This window comes from Micropterus dolomieu, linkage group LG17 (genome assembly GCF_021292245.1).
Source record: "Micropterus dolomieu isolate WLL.071019.BEF.003 ecotype Adirondacks linkage group LG17, ASM2129224v1, whole genome shotgun sequence".
Lineage (NCBI taxonomy): Eukaryota > Metazoa > Chordata > Actinopteri > Centrarchiformes > Centrarchidae > Micropterus > Micropterus dolomieu.
The window spans coordinates 30,815,723-30,838,315 of NC_060166.1; the positions used below are offsets into that span (position 1 = coordinate 30,815,723).

Sequence of the window (22,593 nt, forward strand, 5' to 3'; positions counted from 1 at the left end):
CAAAATGAGTTATTTATAGCATCTTATTGAACTAACAAAATAACATGTATGAGCATTGGCAATGTGGTTCAATGTCTTTGATACAGTGACTATATACAGTGAGGGGATGTCTGATTCACCAATGCCTCAACATGTCATTAGTACTGTTTGCAGCAAACTCAAAGGCCATAACGGTGATCCTTGTATTGTTTTTATGGTAAGTTACAGAATTAAAAAATGGAAAAGTTAATGTCAGACAACTACTTTAGTAATAACAGCAATAATATCAATCAATATACTATTATATAATAAATGTCAATCAATCATAATAATAAATACATATATTTTGACCAGAATTTTTTTGTTTGTTTTTTTGTTTTGTTTTACATTTTAAGCAATTCATTAGAATCCCTGTTTGGAAAAAATCTCAAAAGTGTGAAAACAATCTCATCAAAATGACGGGAACTGATAAAACCTGAAATTAAAAGCTATAACCAGCGTTAACCAGTTTTATCTTTTAGTAAAATTGATTACTTACACATTATTTACATTTCATCTGGCAAAACAACCTCTTGTTAAATGATTAATGGGAAAGAAGTAAGACTTGTGGAATACTTTAAATACTGTATATGCTAATATACAAATTGTAATGTGTCAGGGATCCCAAGATTCAACAATATTGTTCACCAATATTCACGTTAGCAAAGTATTTTACAGCAATATCCACACATTGAGCATAGTTTTTCAATAAAATTCAACATAAATAATGAACCCCCACAAGGTTCCACGCATTCAGTTTGGATCTTACATCAAATTGCCAACCAAAATTAAAGTTCCTCATCCATTATGATATCTGCGAGTATACTGAAATCTTCATCATGTGTCTGACACCATCTCTCCATCTAGACTCATATTGAATCCTGAGACAAGAAACAGTTGATGTGTTTTCCCTCTGTGTTAGTCCTCAGACTTTGTGCTTTAATTTTCTAACTTGTTCTCTGTCGGTACAAATCAGCAACATGAGTGAAAACTCAAAATAAATCAATGCAGAAATATACAGACAGTCCTACGAGGGAGGTGACTTCATCTAGACACAATCACATAGATTGTGCTTCTGTGTTTTGTTTTGTCAAAGTGTTTGGTCTATTTTACGATTTTTTGAATTTATTCAGTATGGCTGTGGTGGGGAAAATTCTAGGCAACATCCAAATCCCTAAAAAGATTCTTCTGATATATGATGAATTGATGTATTTAACATATTCTGTTCTTAAAGCAAAACAGTTTGAAAAGCTAAGACTTGAATCTTACTTGAGTTTAAGCACATATCTGGTTGCTTCTGAATAAAAAAAACAAAACAAAATCAGCAAAAACAGGTAATAGGTCAATTAAGAGAGTAGAGAAATAAGCGAATGCAAGCCATTAAAGAAATGCGGAATAATGTACAGCATTTAGGCACCGTAAAACTTAAATGGAAATTATCCAACAGCTTTGAAAACAAACATATCCAAGCATGAGTTGTCTGGAGAAGACAAAAGAATAATAAGTAAAGTAAAACAAATCGACGCTGAGGCAGCTTAAAATTGCATGTCCGCTGTCAAAAGTTGTCATTAAATGAAGGAAAAGAGTAACAGAAGTCTAAATGAAGTACTCTTTCTTTTCTTCTGCATGCACATGGTTTCCCTCAGCATTGATGATGGCTGTGTCTGCGTCGGGGGCATCCTCTGCTCCTTTGGCCTCGTGTGTTAGATACGTCCCTGTAGACATACAGAGCCACAGCGAGTTATCCACCTGCTGAATCGCACTGGACATATACATTTACGCCAAGCAAGGAACTTGTCATTAAAGGGAGCTCAATTGACCTATTTTACCTTTATGTCTGGCCAGATATCGTCCAAGGACTATTATCAGACATAAGGTGATGAAGACCACGACTGCAACAACACCGCCGATTAAAGCGTGGTCAGGTCCATGTTGTCCTAAAGCATTAGGATCTGAAACAAAACAGAGACAGAGATGGAGGGAATGGAGGGCAAAGTGGAGAGACAAAATAACACCAGCAAGATGTTTCGCTGCTGTCTAATGCAGCTGTTGAGATTTATTAAAATGTAATCCTGCAATGGTCCTGAAAAAATCCAGATGAAGCTTTAACACGCGAACAAAGCACAACAGTCCCAAATGAGCTTCTGTCATATTTAGAGAAACATGACATTGCTGCTTTGAAGTGTTTGAATTGAGGTATAAAATAAGCTATCATAGGAAATACCACAAATCTCTGCAGTATTCAAAAATGTGCATTAGCAGCAACGTGCCGCAAGAAAACTGAAGTCTAGCTCTGAGTGATGTTTTAGGTTTTTTTGCCAAAGCCTTAACACATTCTGTCTTTTTTGCTTTCACTATGCCTGCTGCCACAGCAGCTGCTGCTGAGGATCAGGTTTTAAAAATAAGTTTTATTTAATATGAAGCGTCCTCCGGGCAGAGAGCGAGCTGAAGGTTTGCAAGGCAGGAGCATGCCTTTGTCTCTGCTGTAATAAACTGTAAGTGGATGTGTCTTTACTGTGCACCTTGTGTGCTCTCATTATCTCAAGCTGATGAATGGCTATGGCTTGTGCTCAGTTTTGCAAAGTGACCCTGGGAAATGACGGCGGGAATGTTCCTACAAACCTCATTATACTCCTCTGCTAACGGAATGCAACCCTCATTTTCAGCAACCCAAAGTGTGGGACGTTCAAAATAAACAAAGATGAAGTTGTGAAACATGCAGTTTATTTAACTCCATGCAGAATCGAACCACCACAATTGTTTTATCAGGGCCCCACAAGCCGGTGCTTCAGACTTTGACACAATAATTAGCTCAGTTTTGGTTGGATATCGATGGATATAATGATCTGTACAGGTGATTCCACTGTCAACAAGGGGCATAAGCAATTTTCATATCATACTTGGCCGGTGCACACTGCTCACAGGAATGAAACAAGATGAATTGCTCTTGCTCACACTGCAGCTGAACTTGTCATCTTAACAGAACTTGCTACTTATTCGTTCACCTTGAGGTGTGAGTATTTATACTTGTCCAACCAAATATTTGAGCTTTGAGTCACATGTAAATACACAGATTATTCTTATGTCAATCCTGTAACAAAATACACAGAGGCAACAATTAACATCAATCCTTAAACTCTACACACAAGGAAAACAACAGACATTTCAGCGCCACACAGGGACACCTTGTGTCGGTCCTGTATATCTCTCACATATAAATTGCATATCAAACTAATTTGATGCAACCACATGCAATGCACAGATTACAACAAGAACGTACCTAAAAAAATATAAATAAATATAAATAGTTCCCAAGAATACCTTTGGACTTTCCCTTCCATTTCTGCTGTAATCACATGATCTGAAATCAAATATTTACACACCGGCACAGATACAATCTCTAGCCCAGCTCCACTGAGATAGAGCCATCTATTTCATTGTGCAAAGACAAACCAAACCAGAAACATATTGTGTGATAACTTATGCAGCCTGTGACATGGCTGGAGAGAAAGCAGCTGGTGTCAGCAGAGTGAGCATCCATGCATGGTGATGGTTTGGCTCATGCTGTGTGGAGGTCGTGATGTGTCCTGACCCAGATCCAGATCCAGCATCACACACTGTAAATCTGGCTAGCAATGATCATCTAATGGGATATTTACCTGTTGTAGGCCCTGGAAAGTCTTTGGCTGTTGCCATGGTTGCAGACAGTGACAGCAGTAAGGGAAGACGAGGGGAACAACACCATGATAAAAAGGTGACCACAAAGTTCAAAGGAAATATGAGAAATTAGCATGGTCTGTTTTTCTGAGTTTTTACTTTGACAGCGTGCAGAAGTGACTGAAAGCGAAGCTTGCCGTCAGAGCCAAACGCATGCTTAACTGGAGTAACTAGAAACAGTCACAAGGAGAGCAGCACAAGATACATCAACAATTACAAGATGAAGAATAAAGGTGTACATACTAAGATTTGTGGTGTGTAATTGACAGTGTACATCCTTAATAAAGATGGGTCAGTTGACCAAAAAAATAAACATATTTTTTCACTTACCACTAGTGGTATAGCCATACAGATAGTTTTGGTATTTGCGCTTGTTGAAAGAAATCTGTCTAATAATTTGTAACATGTTACAATCTTAATTTAATGCTTTAAACATGACAAATGAAAATTCCATTCATCGCCATTGTTTTGGGGTGGAAGCATAGATCTTATTGGGATAGTAAAGCTCTATGATGTATAAGTAAGTAATAAAAATGCAGTCAAATGGCAAAGTTGTAGCCTTTATCGAAATGTTTTCCTTTGCTTCATTATGAGAGGCCAAGAGCTTACTGTTTAAAAGGTACCCTGTGGCATTTTTTTTTCTTTTAACCACTAGTAGTACTATGAAGCAATGTTTTTATGAGTGGGTTTTTATTGTGAATGTGCACAGGGGACTTAAATGCTGCAATACACATTCCTGCCGCCAATTTCAAGCTATTCCACTGATTGACAGTTGCATTTCCAAAGGACAACTGCAAGCTGGTAAACAATGCACAATTTAAAATATTAAACCAAAAAATCTTTGCAAATAATTTATGACGAAGAAAATGCATTGCAACACGTTTGTACCTCAAGGATACATATAATGCATTTTGGTGAGAAACAGTGAATATAAACATAACTTTTGTTTATTTACAGAAAAACTCCACAGGTCGACTTGGGTTGACCATCAAAGTGAAGTATATCCCAAATCTAAGTGACTGTTGCGTTTTCTTCATCACAGTCTTTTGACTGCTGGCAACCATGTAAATGGATACCAGCAGAGTGCTCTTGTGGCTCAATAGAACAAAGTCATACACAAACATTACATTTTGGTAAACATTATTCAAAGGTAAGTGCATGTGTCATTATTGTTTGGTTGTAATGGTAGATACCATTCAGCCTAAGAACAAAAGAGTATGAACTCATGAGTTTTATTTTCTGCTTTTGCAAAGATTTTCTGCTCTGTGAAATGCTTTACAAACAGTAACTATCACTTACTCTTAAAATGTATGCATATTGTAAGTTAGCAATAATAATACTAATCAGAAACAGTAATAAAAATGCTGGTCAGGTAACTTTGCTGTGTATAAAAAATAAAGCAGAAAGCAAAGCAAAAATAGAGTATTGAAATCATGCAGTAAAAGAATGCTATTTTCTAGCTCAAAGCCTGGTTGTTAGATCATCAATCATCAACTGTGTGTTCAGTGTGTTGTTTGTTAGTGCATGGAGCATTGAGGTGGGGCCATGGGGGGGTACGAGCGTACCTGCGAACGCAACTGTGACTACCTATGCCTGATGCGGGAATGTTGCTTTAGCAGATTGGAAGAATAGAGGCTAGAGGGAGACAGAGGAGTAGTAGATGGAGGCACTAAGGTGACGGCGTCTGCTAAATGAAAACAGGAACAACAGGGAGCAAAAACAAATCTCTCCATGGGGAACAAGTTCAACATGCAAAAACTTACAGGAAAATCAAACAGCACAAATCAATTACTGCATGTGGCTGGTGCAGTGGGTTAATTCTGGCATTTTACCTCAGTGAATACAGGCAAAATAATGAAAAGAAATGCAAAGATAATAAAATAGAACAGTTGCATAAATGACTCAAGCTAAGAGTGAGTAAATTATTTCACTAATAACACTAGAAAAAGGATGAATCATACATAAAGGACTCATCAGCTGTTGAGGTGGAAATGTATAATAGACGAGTGAAATGTAAGGGTAAGAGGGTGAGGAGCAGGGCTGCAGCTACACAAACAGATGCATCTGTTACAATCTCTATTACATCTCTCTCAGAGTAATTATCATATATGCCTTTTCTCTGCTTTATTTAATACGGTGTATTAAGGACCATAATTCCAGACATTGATGAATTGCGGCAGAGCAATGACATTTATTGCTACTCAGCTCTCCTGTCATTAGCAAATTAGGCTTAGAGGCTGAGATGATCCGAAGAGACCCGGTAAGTATTCAGCCAGACACGGTGTAGCTCTGAAGAATGACTGTCATCATCAGTGGAAATGAGCTTGTCTCACACATTTTTTACCTGCTCGACTCAATTTTTCATCCTTCCCTAGCAACCAAGACTTTTGTATTTAGTGTGAGGGCTGCTAAGGCTTATACGTTTAGCTATTTTACTCTGTTAATCTAAAAAGTGACAAACAGCTCCCTGGTATAACTCTAACAAACCAGGTTAATTCAACAAAATTAAAGTGTTTCTTTTTAATTTGAAATGTAATCTGACTGTGAAATGTGAAAATTGAAACTTTGGTCCAGCACATGACTCCCAGATATGACAGGATGATATGGGGTAGCCTGACGTTATTGCCCACCCTTGTTCAATCAGCATGCTGAAAGAAGACACTAAGATAACAAAAGCAAAAAGAACAAATGAACATCCTCCTTTTCCTTCGTTTTTTACCAATGAAGGGCTTTCTCTCCGGAAAAGCCTTTGCCTTTAAAATCGAACGAAGAAGCTACTGTGCATCCAATAACTGCTTGTGAGCTCGAATAAGTCCAGCGTCTGAGCTGTGATAAGTCGCTCCCAAACAAACCAAACTCTCGTGTGGGAATGTTTAATTGGCAAAAATGGAAACAAATAAATCCATGTTGAATTTTAATATTCTGTCCTTTTTTTTGTATTTTAACTTGGCTGTATTTGACAAACGTTATAAACAATGTGCTGCATAGGCCTTAATGATCCGTTTCCTGCACCATGCTGTCTTTATTCTCTCAGCCGCTCCACTGTCTCAGGATTAACTTATCTCTCCTCCAGGCGGTACTCGGAAGCTAAATTCTGCATCCTTAACACTTTTTTCCCCTGTTTCCTCATAGGAAGAGTCCAAAAGTTAAACCTATGTAGCGATATGTACAGCACAGTTTACAGAGGTAAAGTGGGTTATCCTACACAGTGCCAAGGCAAGATTTGGAAGTGAATTGGAAGTGCTAAGTTCAGTGCTAGTCCTAAAATGATGTTAGCCTTGATTTTATATTTGATCCACAAAATGAAACATATTTAATAACACTTGAAAATAAACTTACTATCCTTATTTTCACATTTGTGGTCAGATGTTGGAAGCCACCTGTTATTCTATATTTTATCCAATCCTGCACCTGGTACAAAATGCAATGCAATGTAATCATTAAAGGACCATAAGGTTTTACCAGTTTTATCCCATTAACTACAAATCACATACTTCACATCACAGATAACCATTTGCATTCACAAATGGGTTCTAAGAGGTAGAGCATGTCATGGATTAATCTCAGAGTTGGTGGTTTGATTTACATGTCGAAGTGTTCTTGAGCAAGACACTGAAGCCTAATTGGTGTGACCCGAAGCTATTGGTATGAAAGTGTGAATGGGCGAACAAGAGGCAAATTGTAAAGCGACGTCAGGGTTTTTTTCCTATGTTTCTAGTAGTAACTACTACTACTAACAACTACTATTGTTTTGTTATTGATTTATTTTCCACTGATTGAGGCCATGACGCCGATAGTGGTGCATACGGTTAAAGGGCTACCACGGAAACCCATGCATGTTATGGATTCACAGTACTTAAGTAACAGTCTTCTTGTACTTATTCACCAACTACCTAGCTATTTGGCACTCAGTTAGTGTGATGAACATCGTTTTATCAGTGCTCATCATTAGTGAACAACAACTCCGACCTCAGTAACGGAATAACTGGTAAATTGTTTGCTCTCATCTGTGATATTGTTAACTACTTTCTACCTGTAGGGCTAGTATAGTTTCTAGTCGATACATTTATTTTCCATTTAGTGAGATTTATACCATTTTACCAGAGATTGGTTAAAGCCAACTTTTAGCTGGCTAGATGACAAAAGTTCACTTATTGAGAGGGCTTTGCTGCTTCACTGTGGTAAATTATGCTAGCTAGCTTACAGCTAGACCATCTGATACCCGTCACAGTGGGCTTTGGTCAAGAGATCTTCTGTGGACCCTTGTTGAAGATATACCAACAGTGGGCAATGTTTTTTTTTCCAGCTAAACAGTTATTTTTACTCAAACTGTGCTGCGGTGAACAGTGTGGCTAAGTTAACAATAGGCCAAAAAGTACACATTTAATTGAATTTCGTCCCTCTATGCAGGCTTTGGGTCATTATCTTTATAAAGAACACCAGCCATTTTTGATTTAGCACACAATGTGCTGCAAAGCCTTAAATATGAAGCAACAGAAAAACTGATCATCCATAACAAGACTAGCCATTACTGTACCCACCATATACAAACAGTACATATTCAGCACCGCTGGTCCCCAGGTGGTTGCTGGCCTCGCAGCGGTATGTGCCATTGTCTGTTTTGTTTAGTGTGGTGATGGTAAGTTCCCTGCCTTCCACAATCATACGCTCGATGTCTGGCAGCTCTCCTCCATCTTTAGACCAAAGCACTGGTTCAGGTCTGGGAAAGAAATTATTTAATATTATATATGATATTTAATTTTTTATCTTGCTGCTTATGATTCCCTAAATGTAAAGAAATAATTATTAGACTGAATAAATAGTCTTGAAAAATAACATTCTGTAGTCAAAAGGAATCACATTTCAAGTCTAATTTCTGTTCTATTTTCATGCCAGTTGATGCACCAAATTGAAGTTGTAAATAAATGCTAACTTACATTGGGTTGCCTATGGAAACACACTCCAGTTTGAAGTATTGCCCTTCCTGTGGAATAATCAGTGAATGCGTGATCTCCAGATGGGGAGCATCTGTGAAGAAGAGATGAAAAAATCCAAAGTACTCTGTGTTAGAAGCTTTAACTTTAACACTGTGTTGGAGGTTTTAACTCTAACACTGAAAAAGTATAACAGTAGTTAGTTCTTAACTCAGTGGGCAGCTCTTAGCTTTAGCCCATATCCCTGTTCTGCTTTGGTACTAATCCCTTACCTGCAAACTAATCCTACACTAATCCTGGGCAAATGCAAAGCTAAACCTGCAGACATAAATGTAATCTCATTCCTTGTTTTCTTCTCAATGCTAATCTTGCACCTAATCCAGCTTTGTGTGTATGACTGCACTCACAGTGGACCTCCAGGACCTCGGTTGTCATATAGGGGTTGGAAAGAGACACATGCTCCACACTGCAGGTGTAAGCGACGCCGTTGTCCCGTCTGTCCACCTGGAACTGAAGGCTACTCCTCACTGTGAACGACTTTCCTGTTGCATTGACCTCTGTAGTGCCTGCAGAGAGTCAGTAAATGAACAATAAAAAAATTATTAAAATTATTGGGGAAAGGCCTTCAAGCAAATGTGTTTTTGAAAAAAAATGTAGAGAACAGAGCAGAAATCAGCTTGTATGTTAACGAGAACCTGAGAAACATCAAATTTTATTTCAACATGTTGCTTTTCTGACAGACAGTTGCAGTGTTGCTGTTGTTGTTTTTCTCTGAATCTCCTTTGAGGGAGAGAATCCTTGGCCTTTGAAAGTCAAGTCAAAGAGTGAATAGTGAGGGGAGAGCAGTATGAGCGTTGACTCGGTTGGTTGGGTGTGTTTGCTCCTCCAGGACCATCTCTCAAACATCCCAGTCAACACAAACAGGCACACACTCCCCTGGCAGTGCGTAGTGGATTTCCATAGTTGTAGTCACACCTTTCCTTTCTTTCCCTCCTTTGTCTTAGTTTCATGACCAAACATTCACCCTTTACACAGCTTCAGATCTTGATTTGTGTTTGTTTTTCCCTGCACTGTGATGTCGTCTTCATTTAGAGATGCCTTTTAACTTATAATTGGAAACATTTCTTTGTAGTTTGCTGCTGCTCTCCTGTCAATGCTTTGTGTGGTAGCGTCACTTTTCTCTGGAAACAGCTGTACAAGGCTAATGCGCCTGAACAAGGAAAAAAGGACAAAGGCATTACTTGATGACGGCCTCAGAAGGACTTTTCACTGGAGCTGCTACCCTCACTCACCCCCTTAGATCTTCTCCGCACTACATCCTCCCCCCTCCACCTCTCTACTCTCCCTGGACTTACTGCCATCCAGTGCAAACCCGAGTCAATCAATACATTCGTATGTACTCACTCCACTCCTTCACTCGCCAATACACACCCGCACACACACACACACACACACACACACACACACAAATTGTTCAATCCCTCGGTCTATTAAATACTAAAACCCTTTGCAATGAAACGCAGATCCCCCATATCATTACTATTTTGGCCTGATATGACCCATTTGTTCCACTCCACTGATTATCTTTGATTTTGTCATCTGCAAGGGTATTCATTTTTTAGTGGAATTTTCAGTGGAACTACTACCACTACTACTACTTCTACTACTACTACTACTACTACTTCCACTGCTGGTACTTTTACTAGATATGACATTTTATTTTTTCAGCAATCTTTGAAGTGTGTGCTTCATTCTGGGTCTGACTTATATTAATTAAGTCTTTTGTATGCATGACACAAAAGTAATAATAGCATAATAGCAAGACAAGGAAGATGATAACTCCATAAGAAGGAAGAAGAAACAAAAAATTCCCTTTCACATCCAACCTCATCGGCCTTCAGGACATTGCGCTCTTATTGATTAATGCATCACAAATATGACTATTTTTGAGACCTAATTTTTTATTTCATATCATTTGAGTAAACAGGAATGTCAGAGGCCTTGCATTTGAGAGTCAAAGGCCATGCATTTTGCCCTGAAGTACAAAGGGGGTATAGTAAGTACCTCTGGTGCGTCAAACACAAATCTCTCTAGCTTTTCCTCTAATTCATCAAGTCGCCTGCAGCATCAGAGCTCCCATAGAGAAGCTGTCAGTTTGTTTCAAGGCGGCTTCTAGCATCGCCAGAGAGCATGCATGCGGCAGCTTTCATAAGAATGTGAATGTGCCAAGGTGCACCTGCTTTGAACCAGAACTCCAAGAGGCAAGCAGATCTGCATTCAAGCAACTGGGGGTGCTCCTGTAATCACCACCTCTGCATCTGTTTTAACAATGCTTTCCAAAGTGTAGGCCTATTATAGTTTAATAAGAGTGATATTAGGGTTTAATTTTGGCTTCCCTTCAGATTATTATTGTTTTATGTTCTGTGGGTCAAGTTGTCTTCAGCTTTGAAGACATAACTGCATAACAGTTTGAGCCTTTGTTTATTTCATGAAGGCATCAGAGGCATTCTGTAATAGCGCATTCACTTTTTACACTATTTCAAACTGTGCCGAGCAGGAGGTTCTGGCATTAAAAGAAGCACAGTTTGCAACCTACTGCCTGCTGACCAGTAATTACAGCCTAAAATGTTCTGAGAAATGTTATGTTTTCTTTTTCATTCCGTGACCTAATTTCTCTATTAATTTGCTGTTGAAAGCCTTTTAAATATAAACTCATTCACAAGAAATAAGGCAATTTAGCAGTTGTTAAGGTCTTTAATTTTACATAGAAACTTGTTTCCTTAATGAACATTCTTGCACATTTAGTATTTTGGTGTTTGTTAGTTAGATGCTAAAGAGGCATAAGGGACATCCTAACAACTGCTCTGCTGGCAAATTTGTGGTTGGGTTCCTGTGTGAGATGGCAAATGTAGTTCATTTTCTACCAGTTTCAATCAATGTGGTCTAGGGTAGCGCACTATAATATCCAGGCCCTTAAACATGATTGGTTTCTAAATTTTATTCTACTAAGGAGAAGTGAGCGTACATCATCTAAAATAGCTCAAAATTACTTTGAGGTTCTACAACATATGCTGGTATATTCCTATAATGTGGCTCATTTGTAAAATCCCTCAATAATTCGGCCCCCTATCTTAAAACTCAGAGAGTGGGTAAACAAAGGAACTATAGAAAACATTATAAGCCAGGGAATTGTGTGTTAAGAGTTACAGATGATAGGCTCATAATGGAAAAAATGTCAGGGTTAAACTGTGCGCAAATATGTGCAGCAACACATAGATCATTCCTGCTGCTGTTGGCTACAGGTACTCAATACAACGGACATATCATTCATGCTCATATACCTGTTGTAGCACCATAATGAGCTCCCTTATGAAAGCGTCACTTGATATAATTTCGTATCATGGCCTTGATGAGGATGAGAATATTCAATCTAAAGAAGGGAAGTATAAGAAGGTAATCCTCTCAGACATAGAGGACAAACAGACAAATAATAAACAGACCACAATCCTGAAAACAGATGATGTCACATTCTGGTCAACACTGTCAACACTATGCCATACTGCATCTCATGTCTATGAAAACACACACACTTGCAGCTAGAGGAGAAAAAATGCCCTCAGGCCCATTATTCTACAATTAAAGTGGTTATTTATCAAGTTATGTAGCTGTTCATGTTGTTATGTTATGGTTTCAATCAACGCAACAGTTAAATTATAAATGTTAGAATAGTGTTTTTGTTACAATTGTGTCTAAACTATGACATATACTGTACCATTTCCCCAGGTAGTTAACTTAGGCAAATAGTTGAGTTAATTAAAGCTATTCAATTAATTAAAACAATTAAATAAGACCTACACCCTTCTGAACAATAAATTCCCTATCCATATACATTCCATTTGTATAGATCTTGTTATGTTTCATACTAGGGAAGATGGCGCAATGGATAAGACACATGCCAATCCCCCACTGTGACCCATGCACCATTGTGTCCCTGAGCAAGACACTTAACCCCTAGTTGCTCCAAAGGCATGCGACCTCTGCTATGTATAGCAATTGTAAGTCGCTTTGGATAAAAGCGTCAGCTAAATGAATAAATATAAATGAAATTGCTTTAATGAATAAGAGCAAAGTTAGTATAATATCATGCTATCAGTTTTGTACAGTGACACAGCATCAAACATATTCCAGATACAACATGAAGGCCAGAAGTTGTCTGATGACATGATGCACTGATTTGCATATGAAAATACTTAACCACAGCCCCCGCTTTTCGCTACATTAGATGTTGTGTATAGAAAACGCTGTGATCATCAGACGTCTTCAGATTAGAGAACCATGTAAGGCAAACATGAATCAGCTGGACCAATTTGATTCTTTGGTAGTAAACACTTCTTAACATGTTTTTAAACTGATTGGAGAAAGTTGCAACTTTTTGCCGCTGTTCACATTTGATAATTAGAAGTTGCAACAAAGTCGATATGTTGATGTGAGCAATCAGCAAACAGCAGAGAGAAAGAGATGTACAGTATACATCTGTAACGTAAGGGTGCAATATTGTTGAAATTAAAAACAAAAGTTTGTGATTTTTCATCTTTGTTCTGCTTGATCTTACAGAACAGGATGGGAGCCCAAATTCAAAATGAAGAAGCACACAGATTTAATGGGTCATTTCTGTATTTTTAAACCGGGTCACTATTTTCACATATTTTTGTGTTGCAATGACTAGTTAGTACAAAAAGTTTTGGAATCCATGCAGTAGATGGCTTCAAATGGCAGCCAGGAACCGGCTGCAGTGGCTGCAACGTATTCCTTAGGGGCAATTGAGCCCATCAAAATTACGTCCACAGGCTCAGACTGTTGTATGAGATGCCAAACAACATCATGGAAAGGATCCCTACGAGTCACTCCCAGTGTGTTTGTTTTTAACAAGAAGTCTCACTCAAGGAAAATTCTCGCTCTAAAATCTCGTGAGATGCGAGTTGTTGCAGGAAGATGATGGTGGAAATGTGAGTCCGAGTTGAAGAGAGGTGTTTGTTGCGTAAGGAAATAAAGTCTTGTTAGCATTTTCTCTATGTACACAACAAGCCTCTCTCTCTCATTTCCACTGGTGTTTACTGCAACAACACGCCTCGCACAAGATTTAAGATCAAGAATTGATCCCTTCCAATAGGCATCACTAGGAGCCACTCACAGGTATCCTTTACATAATGTTATTAGACACCTTGTATAACAGTCTTAGCCTGTCATTGGCGAAAAGAAGCATTTTTGTGGACGTAATTGCCCCAAAGGAATACGTTGCAGCCACTGTCGGCTGAAGCAATCTACTGCACGGATTCCAAACCCCTTTGTACCTACTAGTCATTTCAACACCAAAATATGTGAAAAGGGTCCCAAGGTTTAAAAACACCAAATTCAAAATAATATCAATAATATATATATTTATTGTCTAGATTCAAATGTCTTGATACCTTTGAGTCAGTGTGAAAGGAATATATAGGCCACTTTATGTATGCGAAGAAACTGACAGTGGGTGGATTTTTTTCCTCAATAGATTACAATTTGAAGCCTGGCTGTCATTCAGCGACACAAGTAATTTGTATGGCTCTATACACTGCAAACAAATTATTTGACATTGGATGACAGTTGCATTTTGAGGTTTGTAATGCTGTGTGCTTCTAATATAAATTGTTGAAAAACAAATCATCAGAGCATGAAATAAATATGACATGTTTTTGCTATTACACCTACTGTCATCTTGGAGCTTTGTAGACTGGTTCCCCAGTGGGGATAGATTTGACTGACAGCAGACACTGGCGGCAATGATCTACCGCAGAAGAACCAATGGCAAAACATGCTGCTCCCAGCACATACTCACTAAAGAAAGCTTTAAAGCAGCACCTACAAAAGACTTGGATTTGGAGCACTGATTGACATTCCTTCTCTTTGACACTTTGACATGGAAATGAAGTTTTTAAGTTGAGCCCTCCAGTCTCTGCTTTGTTCTTTTGACTTGGAGATGCATCACACCAGGTCTATTTGCCCAAGTGGTGTAATAAAACCCACCATACACAGGTAAAATGAATAAAAGCACATTTGTTAAGACACCAGTTTGGGGCAGATGTGGGGCACATGATGTTTTGTCTTTTTTTAGATATATGCAATTCACACATCACACATTAATGCCATTTCATACATCAAATATAAAGGTAGAGAATCTTTCTTTTGTTTTAATTTTCTTTCATGCATCTTTGTGATGCCTGTTAATCTGGGAATGAGAGGAAGGTATTACCATTTTTATTTTTATCCACAAAGGATGGAAGTTGAGTAATGAGTAAAATTATGGCACCCCTTGAACTCTGTTACTTTATATTGTGCCATTTGATTTATGTGCACATGTCCATATATGTTCAGCATATTACATTTTGAGCTTTGAGGATTTATTTTGAAGCATATCTCAACACACAAGTAAAAATAATAGATTATCTCAGTGCCTCTTGAGATGGACAGCAAGTCTGGATATGCTGTGTGCCAGTGCTCCACTGGCCTTTCAGGAATCTACGTGCATGTCATTTCAACAAGAAAACTTCATATCCCAGCCCCTCTCCCATCAATCATCATGCCATGTTGGGCAGACACAGACAGAACCACCAAGAAAAAACTCTCTGGTGCAAATCTTCAATAAAGAGCTACTGTCACACTGAGTCTCCACAGCAGGCTCCATTACATTAAAGAGCTCCACACAGCTTACCTCTGCCATCAAATTGAGGAAAAACATTCCATTCCTATTTCTTAATGTTTTTGACTGTTTTGTGCTTTTTAAAAGCAGAAATAAGATAGTGATAAAAGCTACAAAAATACAAAGTGGAGAGCTTCAGACAGTTTGGAAAGAGGTATGCAAGAAAGTGAAAGCTTGTAAGACACACAGTGTGAAACCACAGAAAACTTCTGCTGGTTTAGTGTGATCAGCACACATTACCCTGCACCATCTGCTGCCTAATGCATTGTCTCTGTCATTGTTTTTTTCAGTCTGAGTGAAGCTAGTTACGTTGCCTTTCTGAGTTTGCATTATTGTGCATTCTTGTATCCTCCTTGACTTGTTTGACTAATCAAATCACTGTTGCTGCAACAAAAAAGAAGCACTCTGCGGAAAGAACAGGAAGGCCATCACATGCAAACAGCGCTAATAGTAGTGCAGAGAATTTCAAAGCATGGAATACATTCAAAATGATCGTTTTAAGGTAAACAAATACATGAAGCACACAGCCTGTCACAAGATTATGAGCACAACTGCATGCTTACAGTTTAAGAGGCAGTTCCTCTCTAAGACAGTTTGGGGTGGGATAGCCTACCTCTAATTCCCCATGGCATACTTGACCAGTGTCGAAATGATTTGTCAATTTATCACTGAGTCGATAGTCAATCAACAGAAAAAGAAGTGCCAAAATTCTGGGGGGAAAAAAAGTCAAACATTTGCTAGTTTCAGCTTTTAAAATGTGAAGATTTTCTACTTCTCTATTCTATTTCATTATAAATTGAAAACAAGCAAGAGCTGACCTTTTCATTTTTGATAATCACCTTTAGTATTCTGTGATTGTGTTTGTGTGATTGTGCTATTAATCAACCAGCTGCATGCATCAGTACCACTAACAGTGAAAACAGAATGCTGTGCAGAGCTTGTTGTTGATGTACACTTTACAATTAGAATCAATACGATGCACTCCTATACGTCTTCACCTTGGTTGGGTAGTGAAATGTGGACTGCTCCGCCACAGTCCAGCAACATTTGGACAGCTTCCAACGATAGCAGCAATGCTGGCTGTGAGCCAGGAGAATCATGGAACTGCTAAACAGCGGCCAGCGGAACAATGCATGAATATGAGCACAAAAGAATGCAGCAGCTGAATGACTTGACAGTAATGATGTCTCCAAGAGGGTAAGGGAAGATACAATGCTCTGTGAAATCCACACCACATGCTTACCTTGGACCTCCTTGTTATTTCGGAACCACCGGATGTTGGCAGCTGGTTTGCTGCCCAGTGTGGTGCATGTCAGGGTGATTACATCCCCCTCCATGGCAGGCTTGGTGAATCCTGTGATCTCTGGTCGTCCTGGCACTCCTGTTGTGCATGGAAATATAATTATGAATAACATACTGAATACATTGATATGATGAGCTGAGTAATAACCCAGTAAGTGGTATAGGATGTATTCCCATGACAATAAAAAACACAATTTACTGACTGACAATAATTTACAGATATTCATGCCACCTTCTTCTTTCAGTGACAAGATCAAGTGTTACATTTGCTGTATATTAATTTTTTTTTAAGGCAGGACAAAAAGAAACAACACAGAAAATGTAGGAGTATCACAATGAAACAGCCAACAAAAAACAAAACAATAGGAATTCTATGAAGCAGATGGTGACTACCAATAATTGGGAAACTAAATATGTACAATTTGTGTGGTTTATTAAATACAGTTAATAAACGCAGGTTTGAAAAATTTAGTCAGTAAGGGTTGAGTGTGTGTGGGATTTCTGCATATCCTTAAGGACACCTGTCTTAAATAGGTGTTGAGACACTCATTGAGCTTTTTGTGGCATTGCAGAAAATTAAATATAACACTACTAGCTTGCGAGCTTAACTGGCATCCTTTATTCTAGCAGACAAGGGTAAAATGTAATGCAGAAATGTTATTTTCCTACAGCTCATGCTGAAGAAAAACAACAGACTATAATTCAAAATGTCCAGGTATTCATGCTGTCAGAACATGAAGAATTAGCCACAAGTAATTGCCCTGTGGAGACTGGGCCAAAACAGAAATGCTCACCCAGAACAGTGAGAAAGGCCTTGGTGGTCTTGACAGGCATGGTGAAGAGCGAGCAGGTGTACTGGCCTTCGTCTGACAAGCTGACGTCACCGATTCTGATGGTGAGCTCCTGCCATGAAGCTCGCACCAGCTCAATTCTGTGGTCCCTTAGAGCTGTATAAGGAGGGATGACACAAATAATCACAAAGCGCACAGAAAAAAAATGACAGAAACAAGGTTTACTAATAAGCAAATTCACACTAAATTCAGAGACGGCAATTCACTTGTAAAAGTACATTTTGTAATTCAGATGACCTTTAGCAGAAAAAGGGCGAATGCACTCTGCTTTCAGTTATTTCAAATATTTGTCAAATGCTGCAAACACATACTGTGGCCAATGGTTTGAAACATTTTCTTTGCATTTGCATTCTGGGGTGACAGTCTTATTCACAGTCAGTGAGAAAACAGAACGCATTAGCGGGATGCACTGAAGCGTAACAGCAGAAAAAGCTTATAGTCCTAGATTACAATATCTATTTAGGTAATCACTTACATTCCAGGTATTGATTTACACTCACTTTAACACTTTTAGCAACTGGCTCTGCCTGTGACATTTCTCACTTTGAACATTTATACCAAAACCTTACTGGCTTAGAACCACTTAGCCTACAGTTACTGTGAAAAAAATAAAATAAAAATTACATAGTGTATTAGTTCTGGGCTGACTAATAATTCAATATAGTGTTTATTAAATTATATTGTATCATATTAATTTAATTATTTTTGAACACATTTCTGTTGTTAAAATTAAATTTTAATTTAAATAATTAATTAATAATAATTAATCAGTAATTAAAAATAGCTGCTACAGCTACACACAAATAAACCTCTACTTCTAATAAGATTCATGATAGAATAGTCATGACGATGAACACAGCTTGAAATAAAACCTTTCAGTGTGTTCTTAATATACCGCACACCTTCACTACTGCTCATTCAGTTGTGACTACAACCTCATAAAGCTAGGAAAACCACACAGCTAAGCTGAAAAAGGTCATCTTGCAGTTGTCATCTCTTATACAATTTCAAATTCAGAATCACCTGCTCCCACAAGCGACCAACCACAGAGGGCAGGAAGGAAAGTGCTCTTCATTGAATAAATTACACATTCTTAATCCCCACTCCCTTAAGGCCTGGCCAGCTTTCTCCCTGGACACTCTTTCATCTGAAGTAATTTGAATTCAATTGGATTGTACTACATGGGGCAAATCTGGCAGAACGCAGTAGAAGTAGGTGTTGATTTGGATTTAATTAATGTGGCAAATGTAAAATGGCAGCAGATAAAGAAGACATCTCTATGAAAATCATTATTCACCTGTTCTGTCCCATTTATTTGATATTAGTGATAAACATACAGCACAGACATGTGATACGCAATTCAAATAGATTGGCTGAAATGATTATTAGATTAACACAGACATAGGTCATTATCAACACACTGTTCTTCAGCTTCAATTACACCATATCATTTGATGATCATTATCTTATAATCACAGACACATAATAAAAAGAAAAAAATAAAGATTGGCCATAAAGATTTTGATGGCCCTAAGAAGTTTCTTATTAGTGACTCTTTGTTATCCAAGAACAAAGAGTAGTGTAAATAAAAACAATCTTCAAGCCAGAATTAAAATTTAATAGCAAGTTGTGCCATCAGAGAGCCAGCATATTATGTGCTATGGGGCTTAATCCAAACATTTGATAGTCTTACTGTAGCAAACCGCATCCTGAAACAAAGCTGCCTGATGTTCTTTGTAGTTAAGCATCCTCACTACAGAGAATGAAAATGCCCAGAGGCTCTGGTAGAAAACAGCAAACCCTTTGGTGGATGGATGCATTGGAGAGGTGATGGGGTCTAAGCAAACATCGTACAGGAACTAAGGAAGATATGGAAGTACAGGCTTAGAGGATCAAAGCTTTGGACAAGATGACATACTGTACTTCCCCTGACCCATATCCCTCTATCTCTGCAATGCACAGAGAAAAGACAGGGAGAAACAGACTCAGACTTTTCTTCTTCTTAACCCCTGTTCCTCAAAGCACAGACACATTTGAGATGCTGATAAATGTTCTGGCTGTTTCTTAAGAGGGATTTGTTAAGAGAAAACAGACATATTTTGGTTAAAGTAATATTCCGCCCACAATCTGTAGGTGTAAAAAGTGAAAAATTTGCTGTTTACTCAACTGATCAGTTTGATTTTATGCTACAACAGATTTAATGTGGACAGGATTATTTGGAGAAGAAATTATATAACCAAAATGCTCGTGGAAACTTCACAAACTACTGTAGCATGATGAACTTTTCTGCTGTCCATTTAGCACCATTGCTACCTTTGATGCTTAATGTTAATGTATTTAGCCATATTTCATTAAAATTATGACTGTTTAGAAAACACTCAGCATATGGTTGGATAAGAAATGGATTATGCTGCAGGAGTGGTTCTAGAAATGTCTTTGGACTTTCTTTAAATGTGTTTGCTGAAACGCATTGCCTTTCAATGCATTGCAACTACCAAGAAATCAACCTGACTGTTCTCTGAAATTAAAATTACCTTTTACATTTACATGTCTGTTTCTCTCAACACGTAAAGTGTCACTTTAAATACCAAAAAAGTGATCAAATACAGTCCAGACCACTGATAGTTTCCAGTGACATTTAAAGTACCAAGTAGGCTACATGTTTTCTATCTATGGAACAATATCACATTACCATCCATACACATACAAGTACATTTAACTGTCAGTTGCTGAAATACTGTTTCAGATATTTTGAAGTAGTGGCTGAGAAAAAACTAACAGTTAAATAAAAGATGGACTTGACTGATGCATTTTTGTTAGACAGCCACTGGCACTACACAGCACGTGAATCACTGACATATTGATAGAATGAGATGTACAAAGGTTTGAATAACCCAAAGACAAGTGTTATCTATTACTCAAACAGCATATGGCCAGGAAAACCATACTACTAGATTCCAATCCAGGCTAGAGGCCCAGATTGTGGTCAGATTCGTCACAATCAGACCCAAATGCCAGTGGCTGACAAAGCTTTTTTCCAGGTGCTTTAGGAAATCAATGTGATGAAAAGGTTCATTTCCCCCAAACCCTAGATAGCTCCTGCGCTGTTCATTCTGCTTAGGAGGAAGCATAAATCTGCACCCTGACCTTGTGTATGCTACAGCCTTGCAGCATGGCAGCTTAATGTGCAGTACATCTCCTGTGATGGAGGCCTTACCAAGGCTGTCTCAAATCAGTAAAACTGACACCGCGGCTCCCCCCCAGGGCAAGGCATACTGTTGTATGGTCCTTTGATGCAAAGTAATGTTTGTCTTGTTTCCCTGACAGTTTTGCATGAACAACCATGTCAGTGGAAGACCAGTCTGAAATCTCCCAAGACAACTGTAGATGTAGGTTTGTTAGATTCAGTTTTAACAACCTAGGTCAATTTTGCTAAATGTTACAGTAGCTGGATGTACTGTTCCAAAAATGGTTTTAGAAGAAACAGCTGTTAAAATGACTTATTGTAATATGGTGCAATGTTTTAATGTGTAATAGAATAGCTTCCAGTCTAGTTGGTAGCTACATTAGCTCTGTCCCCAGATGAAACTGGAAGCAGAGGAACTCTGAAGTACACTTTTTACATGGCATTCACTTCTACACTCCACTGAGCAGCAGACAGATGTTAACCAATGTTTTTAATCCAAAATGATGAAGTATCTCCTGACAGTCCAGATAGAAAAGGACATTTTACATCTATCCATTAGTCTTGGAAACAAGCCGATGGCTCTCGGGTTCAGCCAAAATATGTTACATCTGCAATACCGAGTGTCCCCATTTGGCCATTTCTGCATGGCCTGTAACCACTTTGAACCAGTCCTGGAATGTGAAAGCACTAGCTGTCCTTCAGCGAGAACACAGGGTCCTGGCGCACCCCCCTACTCTCCAGCCAGGGGCTCCACTCTTTGCAATTAGAGTGTGTTTGCTACTGGCTGTGCGCACTCAGTGACTGTGTGGGCGATTGTGGACATGTTCCAGGGCTAGTGGTGCATGCAGGGGGCTCTTTCCCACCACACATGTGGCTGCAATTAAGAGAAGGAAAGGGCCTTGTTCCAGAGGGCCATTGTTACTGCCTGCGCTCTCAGAGATCCCACAGAGCAGATGCTACTCAAATTGGGCTCATTTTCAGTGCTTGAAGGACGGAAGGAAAGAAAGGAGGAATTCTCACAGCAGCTACACTACGTCTCTTCAAGTGGTGAATAATGACACTGAATATATTTTTGTCTGTCCATTTTTCAACCCACTGACATAAGCTTGATTGTACACTGTGGGATTTTTGAGTCCCATTTTTACATATGAACTCTCTAAATTAATTTTTTATTAAAACAAGTGCCAGTGGGGTTACATAATTATGTTGGTTTTCAATGCAGTTTTACACATTTCTGGATTTGTGAGCGATATTACAGTACACACATAAAAATGACTTAACCCCTGTAAAAGGATCTAAACATTTTTCAGGAAGGTCTCAAACTTCATTTTCAACATATTTCCATTTCATTGTTCTACAGTGGGTACGGAAAGTATTCAGACCCCTTTAAATTTTTCACTCTTCGTTTCATTGCAGCCATTTTCCAAAAATCTAAAAAGTTCATTTTATTTCTCAGTAATGTACACTCAGCACCCCATCTTGACAGAAAAAAACAGAAATGTAGAAATTTTTGCAAATTTATTAAAAAAGAAAAACTGAAATATCACATGCTCATAAGTATTCAGACCCTTTGCCGTGACACTCATATTTAACTCAGGTGCTGTCTATTTCTTCTGATCATCCTTGAGATGGTTCTACACCTTCATTTGAGTCCAGCTGTGTTTGATTATACTGATTGGACTTGATTAGGAAAGCCACACACCTGTCTATATAAGACCTTACAGCTCACAGTGCATGTCAGAGCAAATGAGAATCATGAGGTCAAAGGAACTGCCTGAAGAGCTCAGAGACAGAATTGTGGCAAGGCACAGATCTGGCCAAGGTTACAAAAAAATTTCTGCTGCACTT

General features: G+C 38.5%; 1 protein-coding gene and 1 long non-coding RNA gene across 2 annotated transcripts in view; one reads left to right on the forward strand and one right to left on the reverse strand.

Annotated features, from left to right (window-relative positions):
* Positions 1 to 10: 10 nt before the first annotated feature.
* cadm2b (cell adhesion molecule 2b) overlaps positions 11 to 22,593 on the reverse strand; it is a 213,347-nt gene continuing 190,764 nt past the window's right edge. The window contains exons 6-12 of the mRNA XM_046073852.1: positions 17,502 to 17,654; positions 16,649 to 16,786; positions 9,077 to 9,235; positions 8,673 to 8,763; positions 8,277 to 8,455; positions 1,848 to 1,970; positions 11 to 1,733 (exon numbers count right to left, since the gene is read on the reverse strand). Coding sequence (XP_045929808.1) covers positions 1,615 to 1,733; positions 1,848 to 1,970; positions 8,277 to 8,455; positions 8,673 to 8,763; positions 9,077 to 9,235; positions 16,649 to 16,786; positions 17,502 to 17,654 — 962 coding nt within the window. The 3' untranslated portion in view covers positions 11 to 1,614. The remainder of the gene's footprint in view (positions 1,734 to 1,847; positions 1,971 to 8,276; positions 8,456 to 8,672; positions 8,764 to 9,076; positions 9,236 to 16,648; positions 16,787 to 17,501; positions 17,655 to 22,593) is intronic.
* The window catches only part of LOC123985892, a 3,354-nt gene continuing 2,431 nt past the window's right edge, over positions 21,671 to 22,593 (forward strand). The window contains exon 1 of the long non-coding RNA XR_006828770.1: positions 21,671 to 21,792. This is a non-coding gene — a long non-coding RNA (uncharacterized LOC123985892). The remainder of the gene's footprint in view (positions 21,793 to 22,593) is intronic.